Source organism: Staurois parvus, unplaced genomic scaffold, assembly GCF_062004578.1.
Source record: "Staurois parvus isolate SC_StPar_1 unplaced genomic scaffold, SC_StPar_1.0 ptg000439l, whole genome shotgun sequence".
In the NCBI taxonomy this organism is placed as follows: domain Eukaryota; kingdom Metazoa; phylum Chordata; class Amphibia; order Anura; family Ranidae; genus Staurois; species Staurois parvus.
The window spans coordinates 7,938,651-7,953,289 of record NW_028318235.1 but is presented as its reverse complement, the minus strand read 5'-3'; the positions used below and the strand labels follow the sequence as shown (position 1 = coordinate 7,953,289).

General features: G+C 46.4%; 1 protein-coding gene across 2 annotated transcripts in view; it reads right to left on the bottom strand.

Annotated features, from left to right (window-relative positions):
- The window catches only part of REX1BD (required for excision 1-B domain containing), a 52,480-nt gene that overhangs the window by 11,009 nt on the left and 26,832 nt on the right, over positions 1 to 14,639 (bottom strand). The window contains exons 2-4 of one of the 2 annotated variants that reach the window (XM_089687916.1): positions 4,068 to 4,170; positions 938 to 1,142; positions 735 to 823 (exon numbers count right to left, since the gene is read on the bottom strand). In XM_089687916.1, the coding sequence (XP_089544042.1) occupies positions 735 to 823; positions 938 to 1,142; positions 4,068 to 4,090 (317 nt within the window). In that variant the 5' untranslated portion in view covers positions 4,091 to 4,170. The remainder of the gene's footprint in view (positions 1 to 734; positions 824 to 937; positions 1,143 to 4,067; positions 4,171 to 14,639) is intronic. The other variant, XM_089687915.1, reaches the window with a different exon arrangement.

Below are 14,639 nucleotides of genomic sequence, written 5' to 3'. Positions count from 1 at the left end.
TGTGCAGAATTGTAAAGGGTGCCTTGACTGAAAAAAAGTTGAGAAACACTGGTATAGACCACTGTTAGCAAGAAACAGATACCGATTACAGAAATGTCTTCCTATAAAGTTGACTCACCTTCAGCATGGACTCAGGTGTTTACAGAGACTTAGCAGCATTTTCCCTACACCAAGATATCCTAAATGGAGCAGAAGTGGAGGAGCCTAGCTCTTGACTAGGGCTGTCAATGACAGCTTAAATTTCCAGCACCTACCCTACAGATTAATACATTAAAGTGGAACTACACTGTATTTGAGCACCACAAACCAAAAACGCTATTTATTAAATTTTTAATATTAAATCCACCCATCCATCCATGTCTCCATGCTTTATTTTGCTGAGGAAAAAACAGCCCTTAGCATTTCTGGCAGTGACCATCTTAAGGACAGATGATTCATGTAGCATTTACTTCCTGGAATCCATCTGCCCTCAGCTCAGGCATGCAGGCAGGAGAGTGTACTTAGCTAAGAAAACCCCTCCTGAAGACTCCTAGCATGTATGTGAAAGTATTTACTACTCTTCAGGAAATCAAGGAAATATTTTTTTCAAATACTTCACTGGGTGACATAGAAGTACATAGATGGCATAGATGCTGGTTTAGTGTTCAAATATAGCTGCTTGTAAATATTTTAACTTTTGGGGTCTTAAGGTCTTAAACCACATGCAAGTTTAGCAATGAATTAAGGTTACTTACTTCTGTTTTAGTTGCTGCACCTCCTCTCTGTAGGACTCCTCACTAGGATGGTCTTGGGCATTCTGTTTGGCTAACTGCAGCCTAGCTGTCTGATAAAATGAGATTGGCCTGGTAAGTACAGTATTAGCTCTACTTTGCACAAAGGAAAGACAAGAAAAGAAAACCCAGCATGTCAATATTTAAAAATAGTATATATACTTTACCAATGATAATTTTTCCTTCTCCAGCTCCTGAATCTTTTCTAGGTGTTCTGAGAGATCTGACCGATCATACACTTCCCGAAACCTATCCTTCATCTGGATAATCTCTTTGCTGATGCCACTGAAAGCCTGAGTGATCTCATGCACCAACATCCGGTATTGCATAAAGTCATAGTGTGGACCAGATTTCATATATGCCTGATGCCCCCTGAAATAAAAATGAATAAAGCTACTTCTAGGATCCTTAAAAAAGGCACAGTTTATAGGCATCAGTGTACTAGAAAAACGAGTAGAAATAAATGATTGAAAATACAGTTTAATTACAAAACTTTAAGTTAGGGTCACTTGATATGCATCCTCTCCTGGCAAAAGTCCAAACCAACTGAGTAGAAGGGTGAACGAAACTAATGCTGATGACTGAAGGTGTCTGCATGATAAACAGAACGCTGACCTCTAGCACCATGACACTGTAGTATATAGCTAAGCCAATATCTCAGGAATGAGAGTGTATTTAAATAAAGTTGTTTGTTGTGTTTTTTTGCACAAGGAGAAACAGTTTTCGATTTCCATTAGAGCACACATCTATTGGAGGAAGTAGATCACATCACCTATGATAACAGGAACATGGGGGAACGCAGGATTGGTGAACGATTGGAATAGCCAGGAGAGTGGCATGAAAAGCAAGGTCTGGTATATTTCATGTAGCTGAGAATGGGTGTTCTCCTGTGGGCCAGGTTTGGGTAGAACTATGAACAGAAGCATTGCTCATGTAACTGCTCAGGCTCCTTGTCGTATGGGACAAAGCCATATTATCACTAATATCCAGTGCATTACTTGCCAAGAAACCTTCAGCAAAAATGTGTGTGAAGGTGACAGACAGAGGAGGCTTTAATTAAAAAAAAAAAAGCATGGTTTTGGAACTGCTAAGAACTCCTACCTCGGACAGCAGGAAGGGGTCCTCAGCAGCCCTGAAATTTCACTTTTTTGGTATAGGATAATAAATATCTAAAATTTTGATATATCTGATGTGCTGTTGAAATATTGCCTGTGGTTTGGGGGGGGAGTAAAATTACACATCTGTGACATGTTTTTACCACAGCCCCAACTGCTCCCCATTAAACTGCAAAGGCAACTGATCGGGGCGCCTACCTATACCATGGCCACAATGCTTTGCATCATGGTGTGGCAAAATTTACTACCATCACAGCGCTTGGGTGCAGTACCGCCCACAGAACCTGACCTAACTGCAATGCACACAGTTGTGGCACACTGATGTCAGTTTATAGCAGTGAAAACTGGTAGTGAGGAGGCAATGCAAGTGTAAACAAGCCCTTAATAAGTAATTCCACACCAAAGTTGGTGAAACACAGCAATCACCAGATTCTCCAATGTAAAAGGTATAGAAGCTCTATGCAGTTCACAGGGTAACAATTTTAGTCCCTTTATTATTATTATTATACAGGATTTATATAGTGCCTTACTGTTCCTCAGACTGCAGTGGTCCTTGACATCAACACCAATCCACTTTAACCCCTTCATACCGACTTAACACAAATATGCAGCCTCAAAGAAATAGGCTTTTTTCGGCGGGGGTCACATATTTGCGTACCTGCCTTTGTGCTGGGAGCGTGCCACACAAAAAACAGGTTGTCACTGAGAGCCCTGGGTCCCGTTCTAATGATCGGGACCTGGGACTCCTGATTCCAGGTCACATGATTGCTGTGATAGCCTCTGATTGGCTATCACAGTGATCAGTCACTGTACAGCCCGCCCCCTTGTTTTTTTTTTCTCTATGAATGGAGGAGAGAGATACATTGCATCTCTCTCTCTCTCTCCTCGCATAGATGGAAAAAAAACAGTTTGTTAAAAAAAAGATAAATAAATAAAAAGTAAAGAAAAAATACCTAGATCAAGGTTTGATCAAGTTCAGGGTCAGGGTTAGTGCTTGGGTCAAGGTCAAAGCTCGGGATTTTTTTTTTTAATTGGTATCAGTGTCAGTTAGTGTCAGTGTGTTTTAGGTAAAAAAGAAGAAAAAACAAAATGCACACTATTGGGCTGTACTGTGGGTACAAACAACAAATAACATACACATACAGTCAGGTCCATAAATATTGGGACATCGACACAATTCTAACATTTTTGGCTCTATACACCACCACAATGGATTTGAAATGAAACAAACAAGATATGCTTTAACTGCAGACTGTCAGCTTTAATTTGAGGGTATTTACATCCAAATCAGGTGAACGGTGTAGGAACTACAAATTGCAAGATTGTGTTTAGGTGTTAAAATTTGGCTTACCCTTAGGAGTGAAGGGGTAAAGCAAGCACAAACTAATAAGGTCCTGCGATCACCACTGTAAGAACTTTAAATTTATTTGAAAAGCCGTTGTCACATTAAAAAATTGCATGAAAAGACACTGAAAAATCTAATATTTTAAATGCTTACTTGCAGTATTATCCATTTCCATAAAGATTTTTTTCACTTGCAATGTGCAAAGCAAATTTGACTTCTTCAGTAAGAGCAAGAGCTGAATGACACCCAGATTGCACAGGAATGCGGCACACATCCCTGCACGTTCTTCTGCAGTGTGATTCTGCAGCCCATTCATTTGAATTGTGTAAATAAAACTTGCGCTTAGAATCTAAATAATCAAAATGATAAGCAGCTTGCACATTCAACAGGCAAAAAACTTAAATAACAGCAAAAAAATTGTAGTACTATCTATACATGCATCTTAATGGTATAGCAAAAAAAAAACATTAATAATAATTGCACATAAGTGGCAGCAAAGTCCTTATGGGATCCATATATTCAGGCAGAAGCTGTTACATAAAGAAAAAAGCCCGATCCAGAAAGACCATCACCTTCCACCCAAAAGAATTGGCCTCTTACCAGAAGGTTTGACCGCCCCAAGGATTGGCCAAAACACGCAATAAAGTATATCTAATTGATACAGCACAAGGTCCTCAGTGTAGACTGCTCCCTATATAATCACAGACACTTCTCTAGGTAATAGATACTCTTGAGTATCAAACTTCCCATCGGGTGACAACACCATATAAAGAAAAAATGCCACCTCATAGTGTAGTATATAAGTTCAACCAGAAGATTTATTAAAATTGCACTTACATAGGCATCATCAAAAACAGCATAACAGAATAGTGTGTTTCAAACCAACAAGATGGCCACTGTCCTTGTGGAGCACGATGACATCATACGGCGTGGCTCCACCCTATGAGTTTAATCAAAACACATAATCAGGGGCGTGGCCAGCGCAACGCATCGCATGGTTTAAATAGGACTCAAAAGGACACTTCCCCTCATTGGGATGCACTCCATTGACAGGAAACGCTATCTCCGATGGGAAGTAGATTTAACCAAAGTTACCATGGGCCAAATAGGATGCTTACTGCATTCCAAACACCGGAAGGGCCCTCATATACAAGAACCTAACAATGTTAAACTGAAAGATAGCCAAATATCAAAATATAAAAGAATAAATAATCCTACATCAACATATTAAAAATACTGAAAATTAAAAGGATAAGACCAGCTATAAAAAGACAGTAATTAAACAATTCATTTGAACTGAACATGCATCATAATGCAGGAGAAAGTAGTGCATGCACTACTTTTAAAAAATGCACTGCACCAAATCGCAGGGTATTGCAATACCCTGTGATTTGGTGCCTGAAAAAACACTAAAAAAAACACACACAAAAAAAATCTATCTTACTCCTCTTCTTTAAAGAGGAACCTTATTTTCCAAGTCTAGGTCAGGCTATTCTCCTATCAGGATCTTTCCATTCTTGTAGGATTAAATCCTTTAGGGATTGGTGGAAGGGGAGCACCCTAGCATGGGCCTTACCTAGGCCCCTATACATTTAGTCCTGCGCTGAGGTCTCGCTGGGGTTTTCTGGGATTTCTTCAGTGGTGTAAACCACCTGAAGGAGGCCCTGCAAGTCCTCCAGCAGAAAGAGGCGAGTTCCAGGTTTAATCTCCTTACCTGCCTCACTACCCAGATCTAGGTCCACCTACTCCCCTGAGCTGTGGTCTTATTTAGGCTTACTATCCAGCTCCCCCTTACTCTCCTCCTCATCCCTGGCTTGGGCTGGAGGAAGAAACTAGGGCCCCTCTGCAATTAAAGATTTCCTATGAGGATGGCCCTTCCTTCGGGGTTAGCAACTCTAGTTCTGGACCCTGAGGCTGTGCCACCGAGGTTCGAAAAGACTGGATGGTGGCTACCATCTCCGCTTGCATAGATGCTAGAAAATCTTTCATCAAGTCTGAAGCTTCTTTCCCTGCCAGCTTGTTACTGCATCTATAGCAAAATGGTTTAGGATGAGACATAGCTAGCTTCTCCCCACAATACCCACATTTCCTAGAGGAGCTAGAATCAGTGGGTACAGAAGGTCAGTCTATCTGGGGGCTCCTGATTTCCGCTTGGGGATTCTGAAAAAGAGAAGAGGAACACCAATTTCTTAGTCTCTCTGTCTCTCTTCCTATCCCCCTCCGGCTGCCGGGCTTTAACATATGGTTAACTAGGGGCGGGGAGAGCGAATGGGGTACCTACCCGGTCTGACCCGTCCTGGTCCATCTGGGCCCCCTCTCCCCTCCTAGCACTCCCACTCAAGAAAGGCACTCACCGAGCCCCGACTTGGACTTGCCCACAGGCACCGTTGCTGACATCCCTTCCTCATCCTTCTTGAGGCGGCTCGGCCCCGTCTCCACTGCAGATGCCAGATGTACAGTCCTGGACTGTCAGACAACCGCTGAGAGCCACCCTGCTGTCCTCCTCACACCCAGCCATCCTCTGGCATCTCTCATCCCTCTTGTGGGCAGCGCTGTGTTGCTACCCCCACCCAGTCACATGGCCAAAAGATGCTGCTGATGCCAGAACAAGGCTTGGAGTGCACACCCTCCTTCTTCTTGCTTCTTGCAATCCATGTTGCTAGAACCATGTGGGAGAATAGACAGCACCTGGGAAGTGTTTCAACACACTACAGCGACAGTCACACTCCCCTGAGACTGGAGCACTGGTGCCAACTGGGGGTGTGACCTGTGAGAAGGAACGAGTCTGCAGATTAGTTCAGCCCTCCCCAGCCTCCCTATGCCTACCTCACAGGAGTACCATCCGACCCTCCCCGGTATTCAGGTCACAAAAACAACAAACGTTCTGTTGTAGGGAGAAACACAATCAATACTGGAGGGCAAGGGGAAGGGAGGGGACTTATAACAGCTGTACATTGATTGTGTTTTCTGTAAGGAGGAGCCTGTCATCTCTCAGGTGTGCCGTACTAGAAGCGGATAGGAGAAATGCGTTTTTTTTTTAAATTTTCGTTGCATGTGATCGGGTACTCTTTGCAAAGTGAAGCTTTACCTCATTTACTAAGCTCTGAAGCAACTGTACTTGCAGTGTGCAACTGCACTATGCAAAGTGCACAGTCTATTTGCCTTTAGTAAATCAACTCCACTATCCAGAGATTCATTGACAAGTTACCTGACATGCTGTTAACATAGGTAATCAGGTGCACCATTTTTTTCACCATAACATGGGACCTGCAATATGAATGGCGAGTTTTGGTTTTGGTCTAGACTTTAACCATTGCAGTTCTTGGTTACCAAACTGTATGCTTTATACATTGCAATGGACTGGAATGGTTAAAATACACCCACAAAAGCAATTTTAAATAATACAGAAATATTCTATATAAGCTAAATCCACAAATGTAAGTTTACAGTATATTACTAGTCAAATAGTTCCAACTCCTATATAATTACATGGGTCCTTTACTTAGGCATCCAATCCAGGAAATAAACTGAAGGCATAGTTCAACTAATGTTTGTTATTCTAAATCTTCGAAAGAAAATATATTTTGTCTGTACTGTATTTTGCAGTGCTTACTGTAATGTTAATTGTATTTTATTGTCTTATTATTGTATTAAATGTGGACATTTCTAGCATTATCCACTAGAGGAAAAGTAAAGTAACTTAGCTACTATAATGACCCTAAAAACGGGTGGAATATGTAACATGTTCCCAAAGGTGAACTTACTCTTTAATGGACAAATATATGTGCTCCAATATACATATTTAATTGCAAACTACCAAAAAGTTATTTAATTACACATAAAGACTATTTACATTATATATACAAAAAAATTGTTCCCTTTAAATGGCATCGATCACAACAGCACAGCTAAAATACGCATTAGTCCTTTTTCCTCCAAATTGATGTGAAAAATTAAATCAGAACAGTAAAACACTGAATACACTGACAACACCATAAAAGGGACTTAATTTTCCATCAAATTCACTTTACCGAAGATTCATTTGTATTTGAAACCCATCCTAGAGGTTAATATTCTCAAAGTATTAAAGGCAATAAAACACACAATTTCTACACTGACTTTATGAGTGTGTTTGTTAATCCTCAGTAACACAAATATGATTAACACATTGCAGAAAACGTTGTATATTTCTTATAGATAAAGGACACAGAGCTAGCAGATGTCTTTATATCAACAATCTGCAATATCCTGTCATCTGGGAAAGTTTAACTTTTTATTATATACTTTTTTTTTATTTTATTATTTTTTCAAATAAACGTTCCAGTTTTATAAAAATGTATTTAAATAAGCCAATGATATGAGACAGAAGTGTTAAAATTGGAACAGACACCGTTTTTGTCTTTGTAAAACTAACTTGCAGATTGACCTTGAAAGATTAACCTTTAAAATCTAGTATACATTCATAAAGAGCTGTTTAAATGAAAGGACAAAGTTGCAGATGCTTTTGGATAGATGTATGAAATAATAATATTCAAGTTTTACAGCTAAAAAGATGAAAAATCTGGATTGCATATTGTATTAGATACAGCTGAGATAGATAACATATATTACATATCTGGACACATAAGTTACATATCTGGCAGGGTTTCTACCTTCACTTCTCAGAGTTCAAAAGTGAAAAGACTCAGTTTTAAACCTCGTGAAATATAATAATTTATATTTGCAACAGAAGCAAACAACAGTGCTACACACAGTAATAACAACATCACACTGAAAGTAAATTCGGCAACAAAAGTTAAAGGATTAGTTCACCAAAAGCATTTCTGCTTTTTTACATAAAGTAAAATCTATTTCTTGGAGTTTATTGAGGGACATGGGATTCAGAGACTATTGGATTATACTGTTGCCCACAGTAGGATTTGGACACTGGCAAACATAAAACAGTGACCAGCCCAGTATACCCTTCCCAAGCTCAGCAGTCCTCAGTTTTATAGAAAAGTAATACTAGTATCAAGATCATGTACACAGAGGGGTAAGACTTCTATCCCGCAAAGAACTTCAAGAAATGGATTTTACAGTAAATACACACATGCAACTTTCTTCCTCATTCATGGAGCGACACAGGATTCTGAGATGACTGGGACTTTCAAAAGCAGTCCAATTAAAGATGTTCAACTGTAACAAAACACTAACAGGCTAACAAAATAACAGAACTGGGGGGATTCCTGTAGCTCACCCAACTTTGCACCCAAGGTTGGCATCAAATGAGGCTTGAACATCTACCTGGTAGAAATTTGAGAGTGTGTGAACAGAAGAACAGGTGGCAACATAGCAAATCTAGAATACAGTTGCCTCAAATCAAGTTGGAGCACCACTGACCTGGGCAGTCTGAAACTATGAGGATCACGAGCATGCTCTCCATATCCAGCAGCTGTGTCATTTTCCCATAGTCCTGTAGTAATTGATGCTGGCCTGCTCCGTTTGACAAACTAGGCCAGCTCATGAAATGCATATCCACGCCCATCAACATTACACATGACATTATCACGGCCCTTTTGTGGGCCTGCAACACTTCCCTGCTGTCCACAGTTCTCATCCATATTATATGCACTCTTCGTCTGCTGCTTCTGCTGGCTCGTCCTGCTTTTCGTCTGGTCAGCTTCCTGGTCCCTAGCACCTTACACCACATACATGCAGAGGGGGTTGCTCACCACTGACCACCTGAAAGGTTGCCACTTGCTTAAGACTTATTGATGTCTTTTAAATGTGAGTGCATATTTATTTTTTTTCATTTCACCAATATGTTTTAATAAATGCTACACTTCGGTAGTGGTGCTTTTCTCTTTTTTTTGTGTGTATACATGGTTTGCTGGTGGGAGCTTCATGAACGTAATGCTACTAATTTTTTTTGTTTGTTTTTGTTTTCTTTATGGACTTTTCTCAAGGACAAAAAAAGACTCCTTTTATTCGTTTATCATTCCTTCCCTATCATGGTTTTTTATTTTTGGCAGTTGCTGTAGTGCCCCCCCCGTTTTTGCACCTGCATATGTTTAGGGTGCTAATGCCCTTCACAAACATCTTTTTAGTTGTTGAGAGATTTGAAATCTCAAGGTTTGTGGTTGACATGGTCACCTGGCTTTTGTCTGATATTGGAGGCTGAAGCCTGGGAGTACAGGAGGAATTTTTCTTTGCCTGAGAACGGGGTATTTCTGCCCTGAGGCAAAAGACTTATTCTACTGAGGCATATGAATACTTTTACACCCTGTGACAACTTTGAAGAGGGTGTCTAAGGCAGGTGGGGTGACCTAATCCCTGAAGAGACTAGGTTCTGCATGCCTGTTCTACAGCTCAGCATTTCAACCAAAAAACTCCTCCATATGTTCACGGAAAGGAGACATACAGGAAATAAGATGAATGATATTTAATAACCCATCAACGAAATAGCTTGTGGGTGCTGTCATGAGCTCAAAACGCTCAACAAACGGGGTTATTTGGGAGAAAACAGGATCTCTTTTTATGGCTCTGGTCCAGCCTTCTAAAGTTTGACAGACTAGCGTCACATTCTAGGTAGCATGCACTGCAGGGTCAGCCAGTGAAAACAAGGTTTTGGAAAGGCTCTCTAAATGTTTATCAATAGAATCCCTAAAAATAGACACATTCTTCTACATGGATCATTAGTGCTTTAATAATATGGGACACCTCCAGGTCCACAGCAGGAACAACCCACTTCTTAATAAAAAAAACACTTCAAATGAGGTTTAGGGTCGCCAAACAATCGGGAGGTGTGAACAGTTTATCAGGAGTCTCCTGTTCTCAAAAAAATATGTCTGGAGCTAGTAGGTCTTACACTTAGGGCCTCTGAGTGATCCATAACAGGCAACAGCACTGGTAGAAGCTGCATACTGCTCCTAAAATTTCAAAGTGGTGCGCACAGCATTAATAACAGCAGATATTGACTATCTAAGCCTGAAGGGAAAAGCAGATGCCTAAGAAACCACGGGGAAAATGTCATCATCATCATCGATTAAGGAATTCTGAGACTCTTCATCAGACAGAGCCTAAGAAACACAAGGTTCAGAGACCCCCAAAGCCTCAGGCACATCAGATAGAGATTTTGCAGAGGAAAGTGTGCTGGTACGTTATAGCTCCCGTGGTCAGCAATCAGGGTTGCACATTTGTCTCATGAAATCCTACATTACTGCAGTAAGATAATTCCAGGAGAGAACCAAGGAGGGGGCCATGCTAACAGAGCTAAGGAAGACTTTGAGGACTCAAGCAGGGGACAACATTCCAGGCTGTCAATGTCAGTGGGACTGCTACCAGAGTGTCTGGGATCATACATGTTGCACAACAAGGCAGAAAAAGTGAAGCTCATGGTACCATGTTAAACTTTGGACAATCGTGAACCTAGTGCTGGTAGCAGTAGAGGGTTTGAAGCAAATAAGGGATACAATGTCCTCCACTATCTTACTGTTAGGAATGGACTGGCCAGCAATGGTGGGACTCACCTGTCTTTTGATCTGCAGTACCAGGGCTGGCCAGCGGGTGCTCCCAGCAATCAGAGACTCAACCTTTCAGCCAGCTAACACCTGGAACTGATGATGCTGGGGTATTTAAGGGATGGCCAGACTTGCAGACTCTGCCTTGGTGTTGTGTTTGTCCTGGGCCCTGTATCTGTCCTGCATCCTGTTTCTGTTCCTTTGCTGACTTCTCCTGCTCTGATCCTGGCTTGTGACCCTGACCATTCCTCTGTCTGACCCTCTGTACTACGCTGCTTGCTACCTGTTCTGATCCCTGGCTTGTGACCCGGACCATCCCTCTGTCTGACCCTCTGTACTATGCTGCTTGCTACCTGCTGAACCTGGCCTGTGACCCCGACCATTCTCCGCTTGCTCCCCCTGTACCTACCTGCCCAATTGATATTGACCCGGCCTGCCTGACGACGCTTGCTTGTATATACTGTTATCTGTGGGTGGTTTGGTTTGGTTTGTTTGCACTGTATTATGTTTTAGTATTGCACTGCGTTTATGTTTGTACTGTTAGTGTTAATAAATTATATTGTTTATAACATATCTGAGGTCTGCGTTTCCCTGCTTCAGTCACACACCTCTGGTCATACCTGGGAGCCCTGACATTACACCAAGGCCAATCCTGACCAGAAGTGGCTGCACAGGGAAGCCATCTTGGCTTGTTGATGGGAAGGATGGATCTTGATGAGGTTGAGTATTTATATCTGCTAGTGTTTGATGACAGGGAGTATGCTTATCAAACTCTGAAGGAGTATACCCGGGATGAATTGCTAGAATGTATACGGCTCGCTCATGTTCTAGTAGATCAGGGCACAGTGTTCTCTGAGGTGCAGCCATTGATTGAGGTTTGTGCAGAGTTGGTTTCATCTGGTTCCCCCGAATGCAGGGATGAATTTTTGCCACCATTTAGTGCAGACCAGGTAGAGTCCCTGGTGTGGTTATTAGAGGATGATGTGGGTTACTTTCTGGAGCGTTATTCCACATGTTCACCACAGACACTGCAAGATTGTATAAACGCAGTGCAGTCATTGACCAGACAGACTTTGTGTAAGCTCAGCTTTGTTCAACCCCTACTGCAGACATGGACAGACTTGTTGCACCCAGCCTCAGTCAGCTTACAAAAACCCAGTCCTGTTTCTAACTCTACTCCTGTATTCCCACCAGCTCCTCCAGTTACAGCCCAGTATACTTGGCTATCTACCGCATGTCAGTACCCTATTCCCACTCGCTGCACCTATCCTGCCTTTAACCCTGTAAAAAAGCCCTCTGTAGCAACTGCTCCCTCTCCTGTTCCATCCTCCAGTTTTTCTCTGTCTCCAGCTGCTCCATTCGTTTGCAGACCTGCGTTTACTTGCAGTGCTCCAGTAATTAAAACCAGAAAAAAGCGAAAATTCTTTCCAACCAATACCATCCTGCCAGTATCCAAACCGGTGAACCAGCCTGAAGCCTCTACTCAGCCTGAAGCCTCTCTTCAGCCGGATGCCTCTCTTCAGCCGGATGCCTCTCTTCAGCCGGATGCCTCTCTTCAGCCGGATGCCTCTCTTCAGCCTGATGCCTCTCTTCAGCCTGATGCCTCTCCTCAGCCTGAAGCCTCTCCTCAGCCTGATGCCTGCATTCAGCCTGATGCCGCTACTCAGCAGGATGAACTGATCCAGCCCGACGATCCTATTAGGCCAGTTGACTCGATGCCCGCTGTTGATCCAGATGATCCGGTACCTGATCCAGTGCCCGCTGTCGTGCCAATTGACTCAGAGCCCGCTGTCATACCTGGTGACCCGGTGCCCACTGCCTTGCCAGATGACGCGGTGCCCGCTGGCAAGCCAAATGACCTGATGCCTGGTGACCCAGTGCCCGCTGTCATACCTGGTGACCCGATGCCCGCTGTCGAGCCAGACGATCCAATGCCTGGTGACGCGGTGCCCACTGCCTTGCCAGATGACCTGATGCCTGGTGACCCAGTGCCCGCTGTCATACCTGGTGACCCGATGCCCGCTGTCGAGCCAGACAATCCGGTACCTGATGCCCCGGTGCTCACTGTCGTGCCTGTTGACTCGGAGCCCACTGCCTTGCCAGATGACGCGGTGCCCGCTGTCGAGCCAAATGACCTGATGCCTGGTGACCCAGTGCCCGCTGTCCAGTCAGACGATCCAATGTCTGACCCAGTGCCCGCGGTCATACCAGTTGACTCGGAGCCCACTGCCTTGCCAGATGACGCGGTGCCCGCTGACAAGCCAAATTACCTGATGCCTGGTGACCCAGTGCCCGCTGTCATACCTGGTGACCCGATGCCCGCTGTCGAGCCAGACAATCCGGTACCTGATGCCCCGGTGCTCACTGTCGTGCCTGTTGACTCGGAGCCCACTGCCTTGCCAGATGACGCGGTGCCCGCTGTCGAGCCAAATGACCTGATGCCTGGTGACCCAGTGCCCGCTGTCCAGTCAGACGATCCAATGTCTGACCCAGTGCCCGCGGTCATATCAGTTGACTCGGAGCCCACGGCCTTGCCAGATGACGCGGTGCCCGCTGTCGAGCCAAATGACCTGATGCCTGGTGACCCAGTGCCCGCTGTCCAGTCAGACGATCCAATGTCTGACCCAGTGCCCGCGGTCATACCAGTTGACTCGGAGCCCACTGCCTTGCCAGATGACGCGGTGCCCGCTGTCGAGCCAAATGACCTGATGCCTGGTGACCCGATGCCCGCTGTCCAGCCAGACGATCCAATGTCTGACCCAGTGCCAGCGGTCATCCCAGTTGACTCGGAGCCCACTGTTGTGCCTGGTGACTCGGTGCCCGCCGCCCCGCCTGGGGGCCCGAGACCTGTCGTTCCGCCTAAGGGCCCGAGACCTGTCGCTCCATCTGGGGGTCCGGCGCCCGCCGCTCCGCCTGAGGGCCCGAGACCTATCACTCCATCTGGAGGTCCGGCGCCCGCCGCTCCGCCTGAGGGCCCGAGACCTGTCGCTCCGCCTGGGGGTCCGGCGCCCGCCGCTCCGCCTGGGGGCCCGATGCCTGTCGCCCCGCCTGGGGGCCCGAGGCCTGTCGCCCCGCCTGGGGGCCCGAGGCCTGTCGCTCCGCCTGGGGGCCCGAGACCTGTCGCTCCGCCTGGGGGCACGATGCCTGTCGCCCCGCCTGGGGGCACGATGCCTGTCGCCCCGCCTGGGGGCCCGATGCCTGTCGCCCCGCCTGGGGGCACGAGGCCTGTCGCCCCGCCCGGGGGCACGAGGCCTGTCGCCCCGCCCGGGGGCCCGGTGCCTGTCGCCCCGCCCGGGGGCCCGGTGCCTGCCGCTCCGCCCGGGGGCCCGGTGCCTGCCGCTCCGCCCGGGGGCCCGGTGCCTGCCGCTCCGCCCGGGGGCCCGGTGCCTGCCGCTCCGCCCGGGGGCCCGGTGCCTGCCGCTCCGCCCGGGGGCCCGGTGCCTGCCGCTCCGCCCGGGGGCCCGGTGCCTGCCGCCCCGCCCGGGGGCCCGGTGCCTGCCGCCCCGCCCGGGGGCCCGGTGCCTGCCGCCCCGCCCGGGGGCCCGGTGCCTGCCGCCCCGCCCGGGGGCCCGGTGCCTGCCGCTCCGCCTGGTGGCCCGCTGCCTGCCGCTTCGCCTGGTAATCCGATGTGCCTCTGCCCGGAGTCCTGCCCGATGTGCCTCTGCCCGGAGTCCTGCCCGATGTGCCTCTGCCCGGAGTCCTGCCCGATGTGCCTCTGCCCGGAGTCCTGCCCGATGTGCCTCTGCCCGGAGTCCTGCCCGATGTGCCTCTGCCCGGAGTCCTGCCCGATGTGCCTCTGCCCGGTGTGCCTCTGCTCGATGTGCCTCTGCTCGATGTGCCTCTGCCCGGAGTCCAGCCCGGTGTGCCGCTGCCCGGAGTCCTGCCCGGTGTGCCAGTCTTTGATATCCCG